Genomic DNA, 24,427 nt, shown 5'->3' on the forward strand with positions numbered 1-24,427 from the left:
AAGTATTGTTTTTAGGTTTTGCACTGCTTGGAGAAACAGAACCCGGATTGTCTGCCAAATACATATTTGTTGAACTCGTGCATATGAAAACATAAACAAAATCTCGATTCTCTACTAAACATGCCCTAAATTTTCAATCTATTATGTCCACTTGCCATCAAAATTATTATTGATACCAAATTAATCAATAGTTGTCCACTTTAGCATAATTCAATTAAGGGATTAACATGTCAAAGCGAACTTAGCTTGACGGTAATTGATACGATCTTTCTTCCTTCAAATGTTCGATCCCTCATCCTCGTAATTTTGTAATTGTTGTACTAAAAAAAAAAACTAAGGACACATGTCAAAACCAATAAAATCAATCAAGTAAACTGATCCATGAATGACCTTATGATAGATGTATTTGATAACAATTTCATTTGTTTTTTATTTTTGAATTTTACACTTGTTTCCTATCAATTTATCTATTATGGTTTTCATCTATCGTAAATAAACACTTGAATTTCTAGTCAAATTCTAAAAAACAAAAACAATTTTTTTAAAACTAACTATTATTTTTTATAGCTTTTAAAATTTGACTTGAATTTTGAAAACATAAATAAAAAATAGATAATAAAACATAAAAAACACATGGGTAAGATAGTCTCTATAAAGTTAATTTTTAAAAGCCAAATTGTTATTAAATGCTAAATTTCCTTTCTTTGTATATATATACATATACTTCAAATATCCACCTATTTTTTGGGCCGGTCCAGCATATATTGATAATTAGGTCCATTAGTGAAGTAATAGGCCCAATAGTGTCAGCCTAGTGGCCCAATGGTACTCTACTATAAATATAAATTAGTTTTTCAAAAAATAATTCCCTCTTTTCACGAGTCAGAAATCGGGAGATTTGAGCCCTAATTTCTGGTAAATCGGCGAAGATTGAAGAATGTCGGGGGTCACAAATACGCAGCAGGAGGAAGACAAGAAGCCCAACGACCAGTCGGCGCATATCAACCTGAAGGTCAAAGGCCAGGTTGCTTTCTTTCTTGAGAAATTAAGTTCATTTTTGAACCCTTCTAATGCTGATCTTTCTTTCATTTGCATTTGATCGCTTGACGTTTTCTGGGTTTTGGTCTTTTCTTTCTCTTTCGAAGATGTCGGTTAGGCAGCAGGCACCCAAGTAGAAGTATAAATTATAGGCTTGATGGGGTTCTATTGTTGAATTCGTTTTTGGTTGTTCGCGAAATTTGAAGTCTGAAAAAGGGGAAGAGAAATGGTTAAATCGTTTTAAAATTGGAGTTATATGTGACAAGTGCGATGGTTGTATTTGGCAAGTATAATGGTTCTGAAACTTTCCTTCTCTGAATCTAGCAAATCGAATTAAGTGGTGGGTGGAATTCTAGTTTCCGTTTTTGTGTAACATTAGCAGTTTTGTAGGCATTCAGGCTGTTCCATTTTTTCTTTCTGTTTGTTACACTCACTCTGGGGAACAAAATCCTGTCGTAGCTTTGATTGATCTCTTGGAAAAGATTTCGAAGCTCCCTTGCTGTTATAGACTACTCTCTGGGATACAAGACTGAGAGTTGGTCCTCCCGTCATGTCCCAGATAAGCTAGTGATTCTTTGATATTATTCTTGTATACTTTTCCTTGGGATGGATTTATCACTTGGGGATCAAATACCTGCTGGGATGTAGCCTTATCAAGTATTGATTACACATTTTCTTGTATTCTTTTATAAATAGCGCGTTTGGTGTGTATCTTTAGCATGGACACTAAATCATTTGTGGGGTTTCTCTGAATTTTGGTAGTATTCTTTTATTCATTTTGTTGGAATACATTACGAAATAATTTCTTTTCTTCCTTTTTTTTTTTTGTGTTTTTCTAATATCACTTCCAATGAAGTGGTTTTGATGTATTTTAAAGATTCAATTATGTGTTTTAAACCAAGCCTTAAAAAATAGATTGGATATTTTAAGCTACTATGGGTTGGGTTTCTCACAATTCTTTCACTGCTTTAATGAAAGGTTCAGTTGAGCCGTTTTATTATATTAAATAATAAGAATAGTACTATAAAAGCTGACACATGCCTAAGCATTAGAAGAAGTAACACAAGTCTGTCAGCAATCTAAAGAATTTACACATGCCATGGAAATATACATCTATGTGGCTTTTTTTTTTAATAAACTTTGGGAAGGGTGCTGCTTTGTGGTCTTCGTTGTGATTATTGATACAAATGATGGTGGTTTGATTGGAAGACGTGTTTAATCTATCCATTGAGGAGTTATTTATTTATTTATTTTTTTTTTTTTCTTGACAAGGGAGAGCATGGTGATTGAAGTTTTTATTGAATGCTTAGCTCCATTTCTGTCTCAATCTATTCTGGAGTGATTGATCCAATCTTTTTTCTTGTTTCCTTGCGAATTTTCAGGGACTGAATCAACTTGCCTTTTACATTCCGTCTGTTGTCTTCCTCTGACATCATGTCTGAGTTTCTTTTTTCTTCTTTGTTTCACTTGATCTTTTTAGAGTTTCCTTTCAACATCTTTCTTCTTTATCACGTTCTTGCAATTATTGTACTTTTTTCTCCTTTTCGTTTCTTTGTTGTTAATTACACCAATTTGTTGGTTATAGAAATACTATTCAGGAGAGTAAAATTTTTCTTGATCTCTTCCTGCAGTTTTTGGATTCCTGTTGTAGGCTTATTTTTTTCGTATCCCTTAGTACATTCTTTCATTTTTCTCAATAAAGGTTACAGTTTTTCACCAAAAGAAAGCATTGACTTTATATTGATGAAAGACTGACCCCTTAGTCCTCACTTTTTTTATTTACTTAGGATGGAAATGAGGTGTTCTTCAGGATTAAAAGGAGCACTCAGCTGAAGAAACTAATGAATGCTTACTGTGATCGACAATCTGTGGATTTGAACTCCATTGCTTTTCTATTTGATGGTCGTCGTCTTCGAGCAGAGCAAACCCCCGATGAGGTAAACCTTTTCTCATATTTTTTAAGCAATCCTATATTAAATTCATGTATTTTTTTTTCCCCTTAATCAAATCATGTATTTTTACCAGCTAGAGATGGAGGATGGGGATGAGATTGATGCAATGTTGCACCAAACTGGTGGATCTACTCGTTGAAAATATGTGCTGTTGGTGCTGAATCAGTACTAGTATTTTCATTGATTTGGAAAAATGTCGGTCGTTTAGAGATTCTTGCAGGTTTATTATTAGGTGTAGATTCCCTAAATACTTCCCAAAGTTTAAGCTTTACGATGTGAGTTCAATGTTATCTTCTCGTATTCGTTGTTCTTGGCTTGTTGTTGTAGAAAGCATTAGTAGCATATTTGGAAAGTTGAATATTATGCACCAGTCTCGTCGTCTTCATCATGTTGTGAGCTTTTTTTGATAAAACTTATAAGAGTGGTCAAATGATTCGGAGTCATGAGTCAAGTAACATGAACTCATTGGAACCACAAAGAATGGTTGAGAGAGAGAGAGAGTTGATTCGATCCTTCAATATTCGTTCCGTTTTAACTTCTACGTCACATTTTGGAATAATATGTCTAATGAAGTTCCTGTTTTAAATATCAGAATGAAACAATTCTAAGCCATGTATGTATATCATAGTGAATCTAGGAGGCCAATTTTGTGATCGTATTAAGTTCTTTTGAAGATTCATTTTCACTGTATTAACTTTCTAAAAGAACTTCCAAGTCCTTTACGTTTCTACCGATTAGTAAGTCGTAGGTCATAACTCATGAGTCTTCCTTGTTAAGATATGATATAAACTTTTCTTTTTAAATTAATGAGTAATTTGACATAGTTTAGATAGAAAAAGAGTACAACATTTAACTAATCGTAGAGTTCAATTAAAAATTCAGAGTAAAAATAAATAAATTTAAGTTCAAATTAGAGAATAGTACTTGCGTGGCAAGATTATGTTTCCGTTAAAAATCCAGAAACTTTCATCAATTTTGTTCAAATCCAGTTTTCAAGAACCATAACCAATCCAAGAAGAGAACAGAATCGAAATAAATAAATAGTCATAGTTATATGTAACAAGGAAGACATTGAAAAAAGTTTAGCCTCATCCAACTCAAATTTACCAATCACGAGACCAAAAATACAGAACGCATTCAGAACTTTATTGGAACATATAGCACCAATTTCTGTGTTAGGAATTTCTGAAATGATCCGTACGAGCAATTTCTGTCTCCTTGTCGTAGTATAATATATAACCAATCTATTTCACACAATCAAATCAAAACCTTTGAAACAAGGAAAATTTGTACACTAAATTTACAAGTTATTTACATCTAGTGATTTACAGTACCTCTATGGGAAGGACCAAAGGTATAAAGATGTACAATTCATGTTATTTCATCAACTTAATATAGCTCAAAGATTTCATTTTCTTTGAAGTAGGAAAAGGAAAAACTCATGCTACTTTGTACAGTATAATTAGACTGCCTCATCTGCTAAGACGTGCTCTGCTTGTAACCGTATCTTTTGACTAAATTGTACTAAATATGCATAAGGGAAAATGTATCTTATGTGTCCTAATCATCTGCTTAAACCAACAGACTTCTAATCCGTGTGATCTTTGCGCTTTTCCATGGACTGTAAACACCACAAAATCGTTGCAAAATGCCGGGAATTAGATCTTGGATACTCGAGGGCTTCAAAATTTTACTTCAAACTACACAAAGAACTATGGGAATAGTTGATAATTTACTTATTTGAGGGAATGAGAGAGGAAAAACCTGTCCATATATACTAGTCAGACGATGGGGCATATATACATGTTTACTGCTACTTGCTTCCTGCTCTGAGCCTCTCATTCGTCCAGATAATCTTTCAAAACATTCCTGTACATGATTATAGATGCTATTGCATCACGGAAGAAGTGATAATTAGTGGCAAGTATTATTGGATATCCCATGGGAGGACTAAGTTTCTAAAGGAATTTATTTCAGTTCATTTATATGTTTACTTAGCAGACTCTTGTTAACTTCTTTCCACTCTTGTCATCACACTTCCAGCATGGGGCATTGTGAGATTATCCTACCAACTGAGAAGAAAATTTTGGTATAAATCTAAAGAAAGCCTACCTGAGCCGATGTCTGTTGCAAGCAGTGAAGAAGGCAACAAATCCATTTAATATACTTCGAACAGCTCGAAAAACCTGAAGCAAAGAAATTGCCACAATAATTGCAAAGTTGCCAAAGTATGTATACATGAGTAGTTATTCTTTAGTGTGGTACCTGAGAGAAGAGATCATTCCAAAGTGTACGCAAAACAGAAACCTCAGAAGTGGCAACTGCTACCTCTGAAACAGAAGCAACTTGAAAAACACTACTGAGAAAAATTTGTATGCCTCCGAACATATCATAAATGCCGGTGCATATGTAAGTGACAAAACTAGCTAATGAAAGGACCGCTCTAATTGGAGCATATAGGATTTCGGAAATGATCCACAATATAGGAAGCAAAATCATTGTTACTGCAAAGAAAAGAAGGCCATTAGAAATCTAGTGAAACACTGACTTCACTGAAAAAGATCAAGAATAAATAGAAAAAGCAATATAAACCTACCACATCTCCAGAGGGTTGAGACTATGAACCATATTGGCAAGAGCAACAACTCGATTGAGTCAACAACCATAGTGCAACAAAATTCAATGACATCCCAGATTACTGAAAAGAAGTTCCCCACAAATTCGATAAAAGTACTACCAACAGGAAGTAGGAACCCTAAAAGTTCCATGACAGGACTTGCCAATGGTTGAGCCAGGATTGAAAGAAAAGATCGTGTAGTACGTGAAATAGTAAGAAACCACGTAAGAGCTTTCTCAAAATTATGTAAGAACAACATTGTTCCCAAGTATTTGATCCTTGATACCATCTCCCAAGTCTCAATCCAATCAAAAAGGGGTCCACACAAACGAGACGCTGCTGCCTTCAAAAGTGGGACATTTTTGTATAAATCATAGAATCCTATGAGAACAGTGATAACTGATACCAGCACATATAATGCTCTTGCAAAAGGGCACATCCAAGGACGATAGAGATGACAAAACACTGGGTAAGATTGAAGGAAGATGACCCAGGATGGAAGACCAGCTTCTAACAAGGTGAGCAACCGTAGATCAGACATTATTACTTGTTTTAACTTGAATGGAAGGTCCCGATCATTGAACCTGAACAAAATTAATACATCTTTGTATTGTGTAGCCTCAACTACATCTTGACAATTAGTATCATGAATCTCTGGGACACTGGGCAAATCAATAATTCTGTTTTTCCTCTCTTCCAGATAGGTATCATCTTCATTATTTGGGCCAATAAATTTTGTAACTTTTCTTCTCTTGTTCGGACCAGTAGGAGGAGGTGTCTGTAGTGTATTTGTGCTGTCTTCTGCCGTGGTAGAATGTAGGTTTTGTTCACCATCGGTGCACTCCAGAAAATCATTATTCATGTATAAGTTTTTGTAAGAGATAATCTCGTCCTCCATAATGGGAATGCTATTGAGGTAACTGTCTTCAACATCATGAAAATCATCTAAAGCATCGTAGAAAATTTCTCCTGAAAAATGGTATTGAAAATTAAATGGTTTAAGTGGACACTTTCTAGGCCATCTGCTACCCAATAATTACAGCCAAAGACATGCTTAGATCATATAAATAGACTAAGCCAAACCATACTATGCAGTTTCTAGAATAAAAACAGGATAATAGTCATGGCACATTAGTAAATGAACATTTGCAGGCAATATATATACACATACATATATACATACACACACACACACACACACTAGAGATTCGAACAAAAAGAATTTGTTGGAGAGGTCTAGGGAGTTTACTAGCCATCAGCTCACCATAGCCTGAAACTATGTCAATTATTACAAAGGCTAGACAAAACATTAGACTCTGAGCAGTCCAAGGACATTATCAAACAAAGCTCTATGTGAATCATCATTGATATAGAAAGAACCAAATAACTAAAAATCAACACAAATCAATGCACCGTTCCAAGCCTCCCCGCACGAACAACAGAATGAACATACTTGCATTTCTAGTATCATCTAGGTCAAATTTAATCAGAAACACTAACAAGTAACAACTACCTGTGGCTGATTCCAAATAATTCTTCAACAGTTGGCCATCGGCGGGTGAACCCAAGAACCAAGAAGGTATGCTCGCAGCAGCTTGAGATATGCAATCAAATTCCCATCGTTGCATATATTTAGCCTCTATGGCCAGAGACGTATCCGTCTGCAGGTGAGATGTAAATCATTAAACACAGACACTACAAGACAGACAATAGACAAAGCATTTGGAAGGGGCTTGGTACCTGAAGCTCATTCAAGTAGTTTATACCTCTAACATTGTTCCATGAAACTTCAAAAACAATAAAACCATACAATATTCCATGCAGTTCATTGTTTAGGACAAAAGATTTTCTAAGGTTCTTCACAGGAGGCATAGGAAGTAGAAGTTTCTTTCGAGACAGTGTTACTGCATTGATCAATGGGAACCACCGCAGGGACTTCTTTGGTTTAGTAATTTTGGGTCTCTGATAAGCCACCCGTTCACTATTTCTATCCCTCCGTACTTTCCTATTTGCAAAAGGTGAGAGCCTCGACTGAAAATTAGAACATTAATTAGTTCTAAACATCAGAAAATTAATAAACAAAGTTTAACAGGATTAAACAAAGTTGATATAAACCTTCGTAACCATCAGCTGCCACAAGCGAGCAGGCCGAGAACCAAATTCTCTCAACCATGGCCGATTGTCCACCAAGATGTAAAACTTTTTACTCTCAGGTGCCAAGAAGAGGCTAAGATCAGAGAGATACGACTGCAGGTCGCTGAAATGATGAAAGGGTCAACCAGAAAAAGGGGGAGAAACAGTAAAACATTGAAAAAATATACTATTCACCGAAAATTGATATCTGCTGGACACAGAAACTCATCTAAGAATTCATCAACAGGGTTACAAATACAATGATCAATCCTTCAAATTATTTGGAATATCATCAAACAGGTTGAACGCGAATTCATTTAAACAAACACAAAAAGAATCAGATAAACCAAACAATAAAGAAAACAAATAGGGAAACAACAGGAATTAAGGTAAAGGAAGGAAGAACAAACCCAATTTGCAAATTGGTCAAAGGAAATACACAACGAGTATCATCAGCATTCCCCATTAACGCGAAGCTTGATTCCCAAATCACCACCAATTACAGTTCTCAGAAACGACACCAAAATTCCAAAGACGCATAAACACAAGAGACGCATGATAAAAACATAGAGAAACACATGGAATTTAATTAAGAAGAAGAACCCAAACAGGGCAGCGGAGAATCCATAACGAAAAGAAACAATCAACGACAAACTTCATTCCGGAAAAGGGGAAAGGGGAATTGAATCGAACGAATAAGAAAGGGTTTGGGATAGAAAAAATTGATTGAAATCGAAAGAATTGCTTGAGTTGGAAGGCGAGAAGAGAAGAAGTTGGGGCATATATGGTTATGTAAACAAAAAGAAGTTTGAAGGAGAAAAGGGGTTGGTGGTAAAATGGGGGAATTGGGATCTGGTCCTTCTTCTTCTGGTTCCCGCCATTAGAGAAAACAAGAAAGAAGCTGCGAAAGAAGAGATCTTGGTGGAGGAGAAGGACTGGCCATGGAAGTTCACCGCGTGGATCGGGTGCGAACATATCTAGCGGTTGCTTCCTGCAACCGACATCCCTTTGTAAAAATCCTAATTTTAGTTTCTCTTTGTTAGATATAATATGCGCTTTAAATTTTCCTAATCGAACTATTTTATTGTTTTCTTTAGGGTCCAAGATTTCAACCTTTAATATTTTAGTAGGTGATATAATTTTGGAAAGAATTCCTCAGTCTCTACAATTTTTTTTTTCAAATATAGCAAAATGAGTTACCTTATTTTCAAATATAACAAAATATTATTATCTATAAATGATAAACAATAATAGACACATATAAATATCTATCTATATAAGTGACAAACAGTGATATTTTGCTATATTTAAAAATATTTCCAATAATTTTATCATTTAAAATAATTATCCTAATTTTTCTTTAATTTTAAGGTTTTAAGATTTTAAATTTTTATAATTGAGTTTTGAGATTTGAGTTTTGTTTGAGCTTTTCGATTGGTAGAGATTCAAGATTTATATTTCAAATTTAATTATTTTAAAATACTCATTTTAGACATTGGTGTAAGTGTATACTAATTAATTTAAAGGAACTAAATTAACTATGATTAAACTAGTTTTTACTAAATTTTTCAACCATTATTCAAATTAATAAAGATAGGTTACATCATTTAAATTAGTTAACCAAATGTTAGCATCAATTATCAATATAAAATATTAGTAAAAACTTGGGATCAAAGTGTAAAGTATTGAGGTCTAGGGTAAATGAAAACTAAACTAAAAATTCGAAGGTAAAAATAAAACGCTATGAAATTTAGGAACCAAATATTTAAACTCAAAAACTCATGATAAAAGTATAACATTTAAATCTATGGAGCAAATAAAAACTAAACTAAAAACTTAAAGATAAAAAATATATATTTTTGGCTAGTTAAATTACGCTTTAGTTACAATTTGTCTAATTAAACCATATTTCATAAGATCGAGCTAACTTAAACCTATCTAGATAAAGTAAAATCATATATTTTGATCAAAATGTTATAAATTCGAGTGCTTGATTCACACATCTTGTTAAACTAAAAAAAAAATAGTCATCCTTTTAGGATAAAAAAATTTAATCACTTATTCTGCCTTCATTGATGTAATTAGAGTCTTTAAAATGGTTGAATTCAAACTTTGTCCAATAAATTTTTTTCTAATTTAGTTCATATAATTTACAATGAAATGTTAGGTAATCAAACTTTATTAAATTAAACATTTATGAAATATGGACAATAGACACAAATTAAACGGTCCCTAATACAATATAAAGAAATTAAGGACTTATTTTAATTTTTTTTAATGTACCATGACTAATTAAATATAATTTTAGAAATTAGCCAATTTTATTACTTAACTATTATTAGAATTCAAACAACATATGTTTTGGGTTCAAACTTAGAAATTATCAATGTTTGGAATATTAATTTTAATTGGTAATTTTTTAAATGCAATTAATAGTTTTTTAATATGGTAAAACCACATGATGTTACCTATGTACTAAAAATAAATAAATTACATTACGTAAACAAGCTTGTGAAAATTAATTAATTTTATAGTTATAAAAAGTAATAATTAATTATAAAGAGATTTTCAAAAATAGAAAAATAAATAAGATTATTTATACAAAATAATAAAATTTTAATCTTCTTTCTAGAATTTGATAGAAATTTATTTATATGATAATAGAAATAATAAAATTTTAACCTCCTTTATAGAATTTGATAGAAATTTATTTATATCATAACAGAAGTTTACTACTAATAGTCGCTAATAAAAATCTATCGACCATATCTTTTTGATATTTCACATTTTGAAAATTTTCATATTTTTTCAACTTCCCAAGTTTCATAGGGAATTTAAATATTAATTATGCAAAGTATTTTCAAGGTTTAAAAGTATTAGAAAAATTCTGCAACCACCTAGAAGGCTAGAAAGATCCAAGGAAATTTGAAATTACTTAACCACCCTTTGGTTGCTTTTGCACGCTAAGCCTATTTTCTTTTTCATTAATTTAATAAATAAGACAAAAACTTTTTTCTTTTTCGACCTTTTTTACAATATTATTGAAACCTTGATTCGAAAGACTCTTGCCTCAAAAGAAATAAATAAAAATAAAAAAGCAATTTCTTTTAATATAATAATAATAATAAATAATGGATAAGGAGAGATGCGCACCAAAATTTGAATTGAAATGATAGGTCCCACTGCCGCCAGAAAAACCAATCATCATGAAGGACCCACTGGTAAAGACAATAATGACGTGGCTTTAATGACCGGATCCACGTGGAAGTTAATTGATGACGTGTAATGTGTCGGGTTTTGTTAATATGCGACACATGTAGCGAATCTCGGTGCATGTGCGCCCATATTCGGCTGCTCTTTTATTAATTAAAAACAAATTAAATGTGTTTTTTTTGGTCTCCAATCATGCGGAATTGAATGTGTTTTATTCTCATAAGAAATAAATAATTAGTGTTTTAATGTTATTTAATACAAAATAACTTCGGAATTTGGATGTAATAATATTCGATTTCTTTTGGAAAATAAGACAAGACAGAAATATATGTCCCACAAAGTATAAAGCGAATTCACTGGAAAGCACTTCATTATTAAATGTTGTAAATGCAATTGAAGAGTTATTAAAAATTCCAAATCACTGACTTGTTATTTTGTTTATTCTATTCCTCTTTTTCATACGTCTAAATAATGGGAATCGAATTACATGCTCTATAAGTTATTTGATAAAGTATCTAAGCTATGAGATTAATTTAAAGGGCATCTATCGCTTTATATCATCCAATTTTATTTCGTGTCAATTAAAATACTAAATAACTAATTGTATCAATTTAAATTTACACCTTCCAAATTTCGTTTGACCGATATCGTAACATTCTTCGAACGACAATTTTCTAAAATAGACTATTAGAGTAAATGTATAGATAATTTCTAAAGAAAATTTTATCAAATGAGCTAAATTGATTCACTTTTTAGAACAAATTCAATTATAAATTTCACGTAAAGTTTTTCCAAATGAAACCTAATGAAATGTATAAATTAATACACCTACAAAAAGCTCAATATTAAAATTGATACAATCATTAATTCAGGATTTAAATCGATACAATTCTTAAAGGTTTAAAGGTATAAATTAATATTTTTTGTAATTTAAACCATAGATTAAAAGGATTGTTATAACAATTTAACAAATCTCGATTAAACCAATGTTGTTGAAATGATGCTTGTTTACAGTACTAACTATTAATACTAGTCGAGTGACTGGAATCAATCTAATCAGGCTTTTACATGTACATAAAATGATAATGTTTGAATCAACTAGAGAACTATTATATCAAAACTGCAACATCAAAGCCAATCAAAGTTAAGTGGATAAAGACACTAATTATCATCTCAAAGCACGATGGTACGACTACACCCAACAATCAAATGCCACTCTTTTTAATGGATGGGGGCCATGACAATCTTCGATGGCTTGAGCCATTGACCTGATTCGAGTCATAGTCATCTTGTTCACTGTGTTCATCCCCAGCTTGTGGCTGCCCATTTTCTTGCCTATGCACGGTTCTGATGGCCAAGTCATCAAAGCTTGATTCGGATCGCCATGGAGGCGGTGTGATGCAGTCGGATTCACCTGCTAGTCGAAGCGATGAATCGATAGGTGGGGTTGTAGGCAAAGATGGATTGGGATTACCTACTCTGAGATTTTGTAGGGTTGCAAACGATTCCCTCATAGCACTCATGGCTTCAAAGAATCTAGTGCAAGAAGCTAAAGCTACAGGGATGGGCCTAAGCATTTCCTACATCAATGAAACGGACTCAAGATTATTTCCAATTCTTTGCATCTAAATGAGCTGTTAAACACACAATGAACTTTGATGATTTGATTTCATCTACTTGAATTCATGGTTTTAGTATTTGTCCATATCAAATTAAACAAGAAAGAGATCGTTGAGGTTTACCCCCCAAACTGAAGGTGACTCCTTGAAGTTTTGACTCCATTGGAAATCTGCAACTGAAGCTGTCAAAGCTCCATAATCACTAGCAGCCTTCATCAATAACTCAGAAAATTGTTTCTGCAAAACATTGCCATCAAGCATTGTCGTCTGTCAGTCAGTCACATGATTGGCCAACTCTAGCAGAATCTAAATCTTATCAGAATCAGAAAATACAAAACAATGCCACGCAGTTTTCATACTTCTTCACTACTTGTTCACATGATCATGAATTCATGATGAAGAATTTTGTCCCAGAAACAGACAAAAGTTTATGGAATGCTGAGGTGTTCTAGTTTTGGCTGTTTAGATGATCAATCAAATCCTTTTTTGGGAAAGAAAGGAGTAGCATTAGACTTCGTTTTCTAACTGCATTTTATATGCCATTTTCTCATAATCCTAGGGAGTCGATGGATGTTACTAAAATCCAGTCCCCCTAAACATAGTTTTACAATATAAATTATCATGGAATAGTGAGCATTTCATTGATAGACAAACCTGAAATTCTGCTTCCACTGGAATGCAATCGAGTGAATATGGTTGCTGAAGACGAGCAATTATACGATCCTGCAATTTGGGAATGAGGAAATGAGGATATAAGAGATATAACGGCATTTGACTCATGTATGCTCAAAGCTCAAGGCATTGCTGTTAAACGCAAGTTGAAACATAGAAGAAACCTAATGTTCAGATTTTTTTATTTGTTAATTATAGACGTTAAGACATGGCCAAACAATGCTGGAAACTAATTGGGATATGTACGAAGCAGGAGACTTTATGAGCTAAAATTTGCTCGGTAGTATTCGAGGGAAATATTTGAGAACTTCTACAATAAAAGAATGTTGATTATTTTTTGGTTTTGATTTTTAACTTGATTAGCTTGATTTCCATTTCTTTTCTTTTTTTTTTTTTTTGTAAAAGAAACTTTATAAATATGAATAAGGGGAAGACCCCGAAGAATTACAATAGAGATTGCCAATTATTGACTAAGAAAGATAAACTGAAACGAGTGAAATGGTGCTGTAATTTACACCAAGAAAAAGCAGTAGATAAAACTAACTCAAAAAACCGAACAAAAGAAGAACATGTATCATGAAAAAGTCGTATGTTTCTTTTACCCCATAAGCACCAAAGGAAAGCTCGGATAAAAGCCAACCAAATGACCTTTTTGGTTCCACCAAAAGGATGTCCCATTAACACCGAGGCCAAAGCATCAGAAATATCATGAGGGCAAATGAAATGCCAACCAAAATGAGGCAAGAGAAGGTTCCAAATGGTAGTAGCAAAAGAACAGTGAAAAAATAGATGAACTGACGATTCAACATGTTCATGGCACATATGACACCAAGATGGAGAAAGAGACATGTAAGGCATATGACGCTGCAAACGATCAGTAGTATTAATGGCACCCCGGCTGATTTCCCAAAGAAAGATTTTAATTTTCTTAGGATATCTATCCTTCCAAATCACCGAATAAAGATCAGTCAAGTTTGAATCCAGATCACCCTCCAAATCAGCCATAAGAGGCTTCACAGTAAAGCCCAAAGATAGATCAAGAGGCCACAACCAAGTATCAAGGGCATCACGCAATCGGATTGGTGTCAAGTGAAGGGATAATGAGGCCCACTTAGCAATCTCTAACTCAGTAAGATTACGATGTAAGTCCAAATTTCATGCAGCCATAGATGAGTTCCAAACACTAGCAACTGTAACCTCAGGATGTTGTACAAGACGAAAAAGTCGCGGATAGGTGCTAGAAAGGACTCCACAACTAAGCCAAGAGTCATTCCAAAAGGAAGTAGATGAACCATCCCCAATGCGGCGACTAACCCGATTAGCAATCAACTCAGAAGACAGACAAATATACCTCCATGGTGATTTGGAAGAAGCTCCATTGACAGGGGAGGGCCAAACACAATCAGTAGAATAATACTTGGCAACAATAAGCTTCCTCCATAAAGCATCATGTTCAGTTAAAAACCGCCAAGTCCATTTTGCAAGAAAGCCAAATTCTGATGCTTAAAATTGCCAATGCCAAGACCTCCCAATAATTTGGACGCTAAGCAACCATCCAATTTACATTATGAACACCACCATCACCACGAGAGCCTTCCCAAAAGAAATCCCGAACTAATCTATCCAGGCAGTCAATAACAGAGGAAGGAGCCTTAAACAAAGACAGATAATATGTAGGGAGGCTAGAAAGAGTAGCTTGAATAAGCGTGTGACGATCCCTTTTCGAAATATAAGAATACTTCCAATTACGGAGTTTATGTTGAAACCTCTCAATCACAGGCTGCCAAAACAAACCAGATTTTGAACTACCACCCAAAGAAAGCCCTAAATAAGAAGTTGGCCAAAAGCCCCTTTGACAACCAAAAGAACGCAACAACCAGTCAAAATCAAAGTCAAGAGACATGAATCCCAAGAAGCTCACTCTTAGCAAGATTGATTTTTAAGGCCAGAAGCACACTAAAAAATATGGACAATTTCAAACAGGTTCCGTATGGCAGTTCTTTCAGCAATAGAGAACAACAAAGTGTCATTAGCAAACTATAAATGAGTCAGAGTAAAATCAGAATGGCCAATAGGATGTGCACTAATATGACCCAATGCAGAGCTATGATCAATAAGACGACTCAGACAATCAACCACTAAGATAAATAAGAAAAGGGAGAGAGGATCTCCCTATCTTATACCTCGTGAGGGAAGAATCTTGCCACGAGGGTGGTCATTAATAATGATCGAGGAATTCGCACTAGAAATGCATCCTCAAATCCAGTTACGCCAGCGGCAACCAAAACTTTTAACCTGGAGTATATAATCAAGGAAGTCCCAATCAATTGTGTCAAAAGCTTTCTCAAGATGGTTTTAAGACAACCCCTGGTTTTTTCCGAGAGGTCCAATCATCAATAAGCTCATTCGCCATCAGGGAAGCATCAAGAATCTGTCTATTAGCTACAAAAGCAAGCTGATTGGGTGAAATGGTAGAAGGAATAAGCTTTTTCAAGCGATTTGACAAAACACGAGCAATAATTTTATAAGCACAGGGAATGAGACTAGAGTCAACTTTCTTAGGTATCAGGCAGATATAAGTCTCATTCATTTTCACATTAATAATCCCAAAATTGTAAAAATCATTAATGACTAACATCATATCAGATTTTAGAGTAGGCCAAAAAATTTTAAAAAATTCAGCCGTAAAACCATCTGGACTAGGAGATTTACTAACACCAAGAGAGGAGACAGCAGCAAATACCTCATCATCAAGAAGCCATTTCAGCTTACAACGTTGCTGCCAATGGATATGATCTTGAATAGTCATATTTTCAATTTGTTCACAAAGAATACAATGTCTATGAATTTATTCCTCATTAAGGGCCAAATTGTCTTTCAGGGCATCTAAATTGGTTAATTGTGAGACAAGGGAATGAAGGTTAGTAACCTCACTGCGACGATTGGTATTCCAATCCCGGATAATAGCTTTCAAACCCTGAAGTTTCATCATAAAACCATGCCCATGCCAATTGGTTAGCGGGTGGCAATTCCACCTATTCTCCACCAAGGAACGGAAAGAAGGCACTTGAAGCCAGGAATTTTCAAATCTGAAAGGGAATGGACCCCAATCAATACTTCTGAAAGATAAAGCCAAAGGAAAATGATCCGATGTAATACGATCCAGGCGTTTAAGAATGATAGACCCAAACCTGCGAAGACAATTTTCTGTAAGCAAAAACCAATCAAGTAGAGATAAATATTGAGTAGGACCGGAACTCGACCAAGTAAAACAGCCGTTTGATAACGGAATATTCCATAAATGATAATCCATGATCCATTGATTGAAGGCACGCATACTAGAGGAAATTGTTCTATCATGTGACTTTTCCCAAGACATCGATATAGTGACATTGAAGTCACCACCAATGACCCAATTTTCACCTCCCAAACCAGCTAAATATCATCAAGCTCTTGCTAAAAGCCAGATTTGAAAATATCATCTGAAGGGCCATAAACTGCCGAAAGCCAGAAAGAAAAACCATCAGATAAGGAAACATGAATCGAAGTAGAAAAATGTCCCTCAACCACCTCAAGGATAGTAAAGTCGGGCTCACCTCAAGGTATCTAGTCTCTAAAGATCTTTCTTCATAGTCAATTCCATATAAAAGATTTGGGCATGTTAAAATACTTCTTAGGATTGAAGTAATAAGAAGCAAGAAAGGATATTCTATTATCACAGAGAAAATGTGTACTTGACTTGTTGACTGAAACAGAGAAATCTAGGGGCTAAGCCATGTAAGCAAGAAAGGAATTCTATTATCACAGAGAAAAATATGTACTTGACTTGTTGACTGAAACAGGAAAGTTAGGGTCTAAGCCATGTAGTACCCCATTGATGCCAACTTACAACTCACAAAAGATGGAGAATTGCTAAAAGATCCTGAAAGATATAGGAGGTTAGTGGGAAAACTTAATTACCTTACAGTGACTAGACCCGACATAGCCTATTCAGTAAGTATTGTGAGTCGAGTACATGTCATGCCCCACAGTTGATTGTTGGGCTGCATTGGAACAGATTTCTTTGTTATTTGAAGGCTGCTCCCGGGCGTGTGTTTTATTATTATATAAGGATTATAGTCATACTAATATTGAATGTTTCTCAGACGCTGATTGGGCAGGATCTAAAGAAGACAGAAGATCAACCTCAGGGTATTGTGTTTTTGTTGGTGGTAATTTGATTTCTTGGAAGAGTAAGAAGCAAAATGTGGTGTCACGTTCAAGTGCAAAATCAGAATATAGAGTAATGGCACAATCTGTGTGTGAATTGATTTGGATATATGAACTTCTTGTTGAGTTGGGATTTGAAATCACCACACCGACAAAGTTGTGGTCAAGCAGCACTTCATATTGCGTCTAATCCAGTATTTCATGAAAGGACTAAACATATTGAAGTTGATTGCCATTTTGTACGTGAGAAAATTCAACAAGGGTTGGCATCTACAGGATATGTGAAGACTGGAAAACAATTAGGAGATATCTTCACGAAAGCATTGGATGGAAGATGTATAGATTATCTATGTAACAAGTTGGGCATGATTAACATATATGCTCCAACTTGAGGGGGAGTGTTATAATTCTATAGTTAAGGTTTTCCATTCTTATAAATATTTTGTGATATTTTCCTTTTCTATGCTTTGTATACTTGTATATATTCATATCTTTAGGGAATGAATAGAGTATTCTAATTCTTTCTCAAACCTAAGAGTTTTACGATAGTTATACCAAGTACATACTTTGCAGGATTGAATGATTGCCAATTTTTAAATGAAAAGTAGGAGAACTGATGAATTGGAGCAAAAGCGTTCAAGAAATATCATGAAAAAATCTGACTCGATTAGAGTCTTCCAAGATTTTTTTCAGAACGGTATCATCATCCCAACTGTTAGCGAGACCTACAATTGCCTTATTCATCAGAAGATTGATGCAAAGAAAGTGGGGGATTGTATACCTATCAGCCTCATGACTTGCCTCTATAAGATTATTGCACTTGTGTTATCAAATCATCTTAAACAAGTTCTCCCATCAACCATCTTGCGCTTTCAGACGGCTTTTGTAGAAGGAAGGCAAACTTGGATGCATCTCTTATCGCCATAATCCTTGTTGATTGGCATTCCAAGAAAGTACAAGGGGTTGCCATTAAACTTGACATTAAGAAAGCTTTTGATTTTGACAAAGTTGATTGAGATTTTCTCGAGGAATTATTCAAAGTAAAAAGCTTTGACACAAAATGGAGACAATGGATTAGCGGTTGCATATCCTCAACCAACTTCTTCATCATTATTAATGGCAAGCCTAAAGGGAATTTCAAAGTTTCAAGAGACCCAAGACAAAGTGATCTGCTAGCCCTCTTCCTATTTATCATCATCATCATCATGGGTCTTAGTAGAATTCCCTCTTTGGCGGCAGATAGGGAATTCATTTGCGGTTACAAAGTGCCTCAATCATCCATCAACATTAATCATCTACTTTTTGCTGATGATACCCTACTGTTCTCTACCAACAATGAAGAGAAAATTGAAAACCTCATCAACTTGGTTAGTTTTCTTGAAGCAGCCTCCGGTCTCAACATAAATAGACAAAAATCAGAATCTTTGGGTATCAATTGTGAAGATTCTTGGGTGGAGAACATTGCTTTGAAGTTTGATTGTCAGAGAGAGATGGCCGACCACTTACTTGGGACTCCCGCTATATGGCAAACCTTCCTCATTGTCTTTTTGGCAACCTATTTTGGACAAGATAGACAAAAGACTACAGTCTTGGCAGCGCAACCATCACTCTAAAGGCGGTAGACAGACGCTCTTGAAAGCTACACTAACCAATCAGCCTATCTATTTTTTCTCTCTCTTTAAAGTACCATCTAAAGTAGTCAAAAGCATTGAAAAGTGTTTTAGATGCTTTTTGCGGGCTGGATACAGAGACAACAAGTTATATCACCTGATGAGATGGGATAATCTTAAGAAACCTATGGAAGGAAGGGGGCTTGGGAATCATTGAAATTAAACAGCAAAACATGGTCCTCCTTGCAAAATGGATTTGACGCTTTCATTATGAAAAAAGATGCACCATGGAGAATTCTGATTAAAGCTAAATATGGGTCCTGCCATTTTGATTTTATGGCTTCTGATTTGCATTGTTCCTCCTTGAGAAGTCCATGGAGTCACATATTGAAACAGAAAGATCTCACCTATGGTAATATACATTGCACCATTGACAATGGCGCTGCTACTGAATTTTGGCATGCTTTATGGACTGGTAATGATGCCCTTAAGCAGAAATATCCCAGACTTTTTCAACTTGCTAGTAAGGGGCATCCGTGCGTGGTTGAGGTTTGGGATTCTTATCTCTGTTCTTGGAACCTAACTTTCAGAAGACTTTTCAAGGAGGAAGAAATTATTGAGTGGGCTGATTTCACTCCTTGCATCCCCAACATTGAACTATCAGGCAGTGGCGTGGCGACTTCTGGACTTGGAAGCTAGAGAAAGTTGATTTCTCCACCAAATCCTTATACAAAAGCATTATTCCTTATGGGCAATCTAATGATAAGGACTTGTACAAGAAGCTTTGGAGGTGTCCTTGCCCAAACCATATTAATATCCTTTTGGGGGAAATAGCTAATTCATGCCTCAATACCATGGACTGTATTCAAAAGTGCTGCCCGGCTCCAAATTTCTCCTTCCTGCTGCTGCCTTTCTCAATCCAACAATGAGTCCATCTTACATTTGCAGGAAATTTTTACAGCTTTTGATTGGACTGTGGTTTTCCCAAATGACACACAAAGTTGGCTCTGATTAATGCTCATTGATCTGCCTTTCAAAACTTTTAAAGAACACTTATGGACTTGCAATGTTTCTGCAGTTTTGTGGAAGATATGGGACGAATGAAATGCTTGTATCTTCTGGGAGAAATACAGGAGAGTCAATTGATCAAGACTACCGCAAGAGCATATATAGTTCTTAATACAAAAGACATCTTAGACTCCACCATCTTTAATGTTTTTTTTTTTTTTTTTGTGTGTGTGTATGTGTGTGTGTAAAGAAAGATATATCAGCTTTAAAATACCATAGTTTTTATTTTCTTATTGCAGATTGGAAACAACTTTTGTATACCATACGATCGGTTCCTTGGTACCCTTGGATACCTTTGGATATTTCATTTAATCAATGAAATTATCTATTATCTTAAAAGAAAGAAAAATATATATATATATATATATCATGAGATTAAAACTGAAGGCATCTTACAACCAAAGAAATAACCCATACAGTTAGTGATGCCATTTAGTGGAAGTGCTACTCTCAATTTTTGAGGTCATTGTTTTGCAGGCCTTTGGTTGGTCCTTCACTTGCCCAAATAACATTTATGATATTCTGGCTTCTTTACTGGTGGGTCATCCTCTTGGTGGTTCTAAGAAAACAATTTGGTTGGCTCTGCTGCGTACTTTTTTTTTGGAGTTTGTGGGGTGAGAAATCGAAGGCTTTTCCAGGAAACTTCTTCCTCCTTTAATAGTTTTTTGGAGTTGGTTCTGTCTACTACTTTTTCCTGGTGCAAAATTAAGCACCCTTTCATTCATTATAGCTTATCTTTCTTAGTCCATAATTGGCGCTCTCTATTGTAATCACCTTTTGGTGCTTGGATTCTCCCTTGATTTCATTTATCATTGAAATGTTTTTTTTACAAAAAAAAAATTTGAGGTCATTTATATAAAAAAGAGGTTAAAAGCACAAGGTACCATGATACAAATCCAAGACAAGATGGCAAAATATACAAGGTTGAGCGTCATAGTCCAAGAAAGCACCTTATTCTGGATGACATCTTTCAATATGGTAGTAATCCTTGATAAAGTTTCAATCTTCTTTTCCATTTCACTCACATGTGTCAAATGAGCTACATTCTTGTCATCCTAAGGACAAATATTTCAATTCTGTCAGTAACAATAAACTCCAAACGGATATAGAAAACATATAAATTAACAAGAAGCAAGAATAATTTTACCTTATTTTGACATTGAAAACTTCGTACACATTAAAAGTTGAAACTGACAAAAGCAAAAACCAGGATACTCACCTTACGGCCTTGGAGTTCCACTTGAAGATCTGCTATTTTCCTTTGAACAGCAGTAAGTTCTCGTAAAACTCTGATTAGATCATCACCCTTCTCACCAGTAGCCGAAGATATGTTTTGTAGTTCTTCCTAAAGAAGACAAATTATCCCATTTGAAATTTCAAATTAAAGTTTCAAATTCTAAAAGTAATAATGTACTACTAAATCAGCGATCCCAAATAATGCACTACAACAAGCCATGAGTAAAGTTAAAAGAGAAAACTTTCCATGAGCAGAAACTTTCAGGGAGAAAGGGGAGGAGATGCAAAATAATTCACATGATCTCAAACAATCAGAAAATTTCCCGTGATCTCATATCTTGTATTGGTAATTATTAACATAGCCCTTAGAATTACTTGGATAAAGACAAGACACCTGTTCAAGATAAAAGGTACACAATAGATTACAAAAGAAGCTGTCGCGCCCAAGAAATTAAGTAAACAGAAGCAACCATAATACCTTGGTAATGGACACCAACAGATACAAAATAATTCACATGATCTCAAATAACTCCCTTGTCTCTCTTTTCTTCCCAAAAAATCTCCCTATTCCTGTCCTTAATCATCCACAAGATAGTTATGTAAGACCCTGACCAATTGATTGTATTTGTAGATTTTCCCTTAAACCATGAGCCACAGACCAACAACAGCAAAAACTCACCCGAGGGACAATCCAAGCAATATCAACTGTCATTCCAAATTATAATCTTTTTCCATAGTCAACGCTTGATATAAGGCTTGATTAAGCTACTGGTCTTGTGGTTAAATGGCCAAGAACAGAGGTTACTCCATTTCACTATTTTCATATCCAATCCTCCTTATTAGTTTACACAACCACTTGCAACCAAAAATTGAATGTGATGTGGATAAATACTGTAGCCCAATGGTCTAATTGATGCCTTCCTTCCACCCATCCCAAAGAACCGATGCATGATTTTCTTGATTATATTCAAATTTTGGGGGATATATAGTACAATTGGGATATCTGTAAGCTCATTATATGGTACAATTGGGATATCTGTAAGCTCATCCACAAAGAATTTTTCTTTCAAGAGAGATGGGCCTTTTTTTTAACAGCTTGCACATTTTACTAATATGCGTGGTTTTAGTAGCCAAGCAAAGGATAAGCGAACTATCTTTTAAATGTATTGCCTAAGTTCATCCCATGTGTACAGTAACAATTCACTCCCCGTCAGTCAAGAGGATAGTAAGCACTTGACCCCGTTTTGTGAATTTGATGAATGAATAAAATTTTCCTCCATTAAATCCTTGGTTAATTTTACTAAGTTCTGGGATTTGAATTCGAGTCCAAATGCGTGCCACGAATTCCAATTGAAAGCTCTATACCATTTCCAAAAACTAATTCACAACCCACATTAACCTATCAACTTCTTTAAGGATTTCCAAAAACTTTAAAAAGTAAGATCTATCTATGAAAAATAAAATTTAAAACTTACAGACAGACAGAGAGAGAATGGTCAGTGACCTGTGAAGGCGGAGGAGAGACAGAGAAACCGAGATCGGCAGCAATTGAGAGAGCATCGGACATTCCTCCGATTCGCCTCAGAGGTTTCTTTCCAACCCAAGTGGTATCGCTCCCCATCGACATGCGATCACCCAGACGCGATCTTCGACAGAGCCAAAGCAGAAAGCAACTAAGACTGCAGAATTTTTATAGCCTGCAGTCTTTAATTGCCGGAGAATAATTCTCTGTTTGGAACCCTGAATCTGGAAGGATTTCAAATTAGAATGGATATGAAATCATTTCCCGTGTTTGGTTAGAATAAAAAAATACATTAAAAAAAAGTAGGGCTTGAATCCCAATTGGTCCCATCAAAATTTCAGTCCAAAACAGGCCGGATTCGACAGGATTTAAGATGAATTTTGAACTCATTCCAGTTTTACCCTAATTTCGAATGGGTTAAGTTGAAGAAATCAAAATGCACATGAAAAAAGCAAAAAAGGAAAAAAAGAAAATTGAACCTTGCGAACTCAGCAATAGAGAGATGGTGGGTTGTGCGACCTTGGCGACGAGCAGAGGAATGCAGTGGGCCGTCGGCGAGGATCAGAAGAAGGTTGGGCAGTGGTGAGTGCCGGCGAGGTTGCAGCCGAGAGTGATAGTGAGAGGAGAAAGAAACGTTGCAGCAGCGTAGGCGATGGAGGTGTGTGACAGTGGCGGAGAGGGTGTGGCGGCGTAGGTTGTAGAAGAGAGTAGATGTGAAGAAGAAGGCAGGAAAATGGTGAAGATGCCTTGTGGCGGTGCCGTGGCCGCGGCCGGAGACAGGGTTTTTTCTCGGTTAAAAATCACTTTGTTCACTTTTGATCCGTTACACTCTCACCAACCACCACTTTAAAATGTTTTTTAAATTTAATTCCTAAGCAACTAGTTTTTATACTTCTAATTTTGTATTACTTTTCTCCTTAAAATTTTATTATACAATAATTTAGTTGTATAATTTGTAAAATTGCAACAACTATTTCGTTTGATGGCATATATTAAACTCTGATCAATCTCAAGTAATTCAAATTTTAGAAGCAATGTATTTTTCACTCTCGTTTTCTACTTGTAGATTTGAATGTCGCCCCTCTTATACATGGTGTAGCATTTTATCAAGTCGAGACTGTATAATCAGAGGAGATAGGTAGAAAATTAACGTTGATAAGTCGATTGATATTCATTTTGATCTGTAGATTCCACGAGAGACCACTTTCAAACTTATCTCTCCTCCTCAGCCTTTGAGTCATCCAAATGTTAGTTGTTTGATTGACAATGGCAATTGGAATTCAAGCATTGTTGTTGAATTTTCCATCCTTGATGACACCCAAATTATCAAACAAATATCTTTTCTAGCTCCTTTAGTCCTGATGAATTCTTTTGGCATTGTGACAAGAAAGGCTCGTACTCAGTAAAAAGTGGCTACAAATTGGCTCAAGCAATTTCTCTTTATTCTTCTTCCTCCTCATACACTCTTATGATAAAGATGTGGAAGACTTTGTGGTCATTGGTTATTTCTCCCAAATCGAAAATCTTTATATGGAGGG

General features: G+C 35.1%; 3 protein-coding genes across 4 annotated transcripts; 1 reads left to right on the forward strand and 2 right to left on the reverse strand.

Annotated features, from left to right (window-relative positions):
* Positions 1-859: 859 nt before the first annotated feature.
* Positions 860-3,433, forward strand: LOC120089493 (small ubiquitin-related modifier 1-like). The gene is made up of 3 exons (XM_039046981.1): positions 860-1,024; positions 2,826-2,975; positions 3,064-3,433. Exons 1-3 carry the CDS (start codon positions 938-940, stop codon positions 3,127-3,129), a joined length of 303 nt encoding a protein of 100 aa, XP_038902909.1. The 5' UTR covers positions 860-937; the 3' UTR covers positions 3,130-3,433.
* A 755-nt stretch (positions 3,434-4,188) lies between these two features.
* Positions 4,189-8,775, reverse strand: LOC120088275. Its single transcript, XM_039045460.1, has 9 exons — positions 8,151-8,775; positions 7,723-7,864; positions 7,348-7,638; positions 7,121-7,268; positions 5,587-6,576; positions 5,256-5,494; positions 5,103-5,176; positions 4,755-4,878; positions 4,189-4,611 (listed from the first exon to the last, which is right to left on the reverse strand). The coding sequence occupies exons 1-9, from the start codon at positions 8,204-8,206 to the stop codon at positions 4,579-4,581; spliced, it is 2,097 nt and encodes a 698-aa protein (XP_038901388.1). The 5' UTR covers positions 8,207-8,775; the 3' UTR covers positions 4,189-4,578.
* A 3,132-nt stretch (positions 8,776-11,907) lies between these two features.
* Positions 11,908-23,745, reverse strand: LOC120088471 (AUGMIN subunit 2). Of its 2 annotated transcripts, none has more exons than XM_039045805.1 (7): positions 23,369-23,745; positions 22,872-23,107; positions 21,351-21,476; positions 21,082-21,186; positions 13,227-13,295; positions 12,696-12,809; positions 11,908-12,533 (listed from the first exon to the last, which is right to left on the reverse strand). In XM_039045805.1, the coding sequence occupies exons 2-7, from the start codon at positions 22,992-22,994 to the stop codon at positions 12,159-12,161; spliced, it is 912 nt and encodes a 303-aa protein (XP_038901733.1). In that variant the 5' UTR covers positions 22,995-23,107; positions 23,369-23,745; the 3' UTR covers positions 11,908-12,158. The 2 variants fall into 2 exon arrangements, with proteins under 2 accessions (XP_038901733.1, XP_038901732.1); XM_039045804.1 differs by having other exon boundaries at positions 22,872-23,113.
* Between the last annotated feature and the right edge of the window lie 682 nt (positions 23,746-24,427).

The sequence above is a fragment of the Benincasa hispida genome, chromosome 10, assembly GCF_009727055.1.
Source record: "Benincasa hispida cultivar B227 chromosome 10, ASM972705v1, whole genome shotgun sequence".
In the NCBI taxonomy this organism is placed as follows: domain Eukaryota; kingdom Viridiplantae; phylum Streptophyta; class Magnoliopsida; order Cucurbitales; family Cucurbitaceae; genus Benincasa; species Benincasa hispida.

What these genes read in the sequence shown, in the direction of transcription:
- LOC120089493 (XM_039046981.1), top strand. Translation starts at nt 938, where the DNA reads ATGTCGGGGGTCACAAATACGCAGCAGGAGGAAGACAAGAAGCCCAAC. An exon ending in ACCTGAAGGTCAAAGGCCAG is followed by an intron (nt 1,025 to 2,825) that starts GTTGCTTTCTTT and finishes TTATTTACTTAG; the next exon opens with GATGGAAATGAGGTGTTCTT. An exon ending in CAGAGCAAACCCCCGATGAG is followed by an intron (nt 2,976 to 3,063) that starts GTAAACCTTTTC and finishes TATTTTTACCAG; the next exon opens with CTAGAGATGGAGGATGGGGA.
- LOC120088275 (XM_039045460.1), bottom strand. Translation starts at nt 8,206, where the DNA reads ATGGGGAATGCTGATGATACTCGTTGTGTATTTCCTTTGACCAATTTG. An exon ending in GGCAGCTGATGGTTACGAAG is followed by an intron (nt 7,639 to 7,722) that starts GTTTATATCAAC and finishes TCTAATTTTCAG; the next exon opens with TCGAGGCTCTCACCTTTTGC. An exon ending in GGAATGATCTCTTCTCTCAG is followed by an intron (nt 5,177 to 5,255) that starts GTACCACACTAA and finishes TCTTTGCTTCAG; the next exon opens with GTTTTTCGAGCTGTTCGAAG.
- LOC120088471 (XM_039045805.1), bottom strand. Translation starts at nt 22,994, where the DNA reads ATGTCGATGGGGAGCGATACCACTTGGGTTGGAAAGAAACCTCTGAGG. An exon ending in TGGAACTCCAAGGCCGTAAG is followed by an intron (nt 21,187 to 21,350) that starts GTGAGTATCCTG and finishes ATTTGTCCTTAG; the next exon opens with GATGACAAGAATGTAGCTCA. An exon ending in CAGTGGAAGCAGAATTTCAG is followed by an intron (nt 12,810 to 13,226) that starts GTTTGTCTATCA and finishes AATGTTTTGCAG; the next exon opens with AAACAATTTTCTGAGTTATT.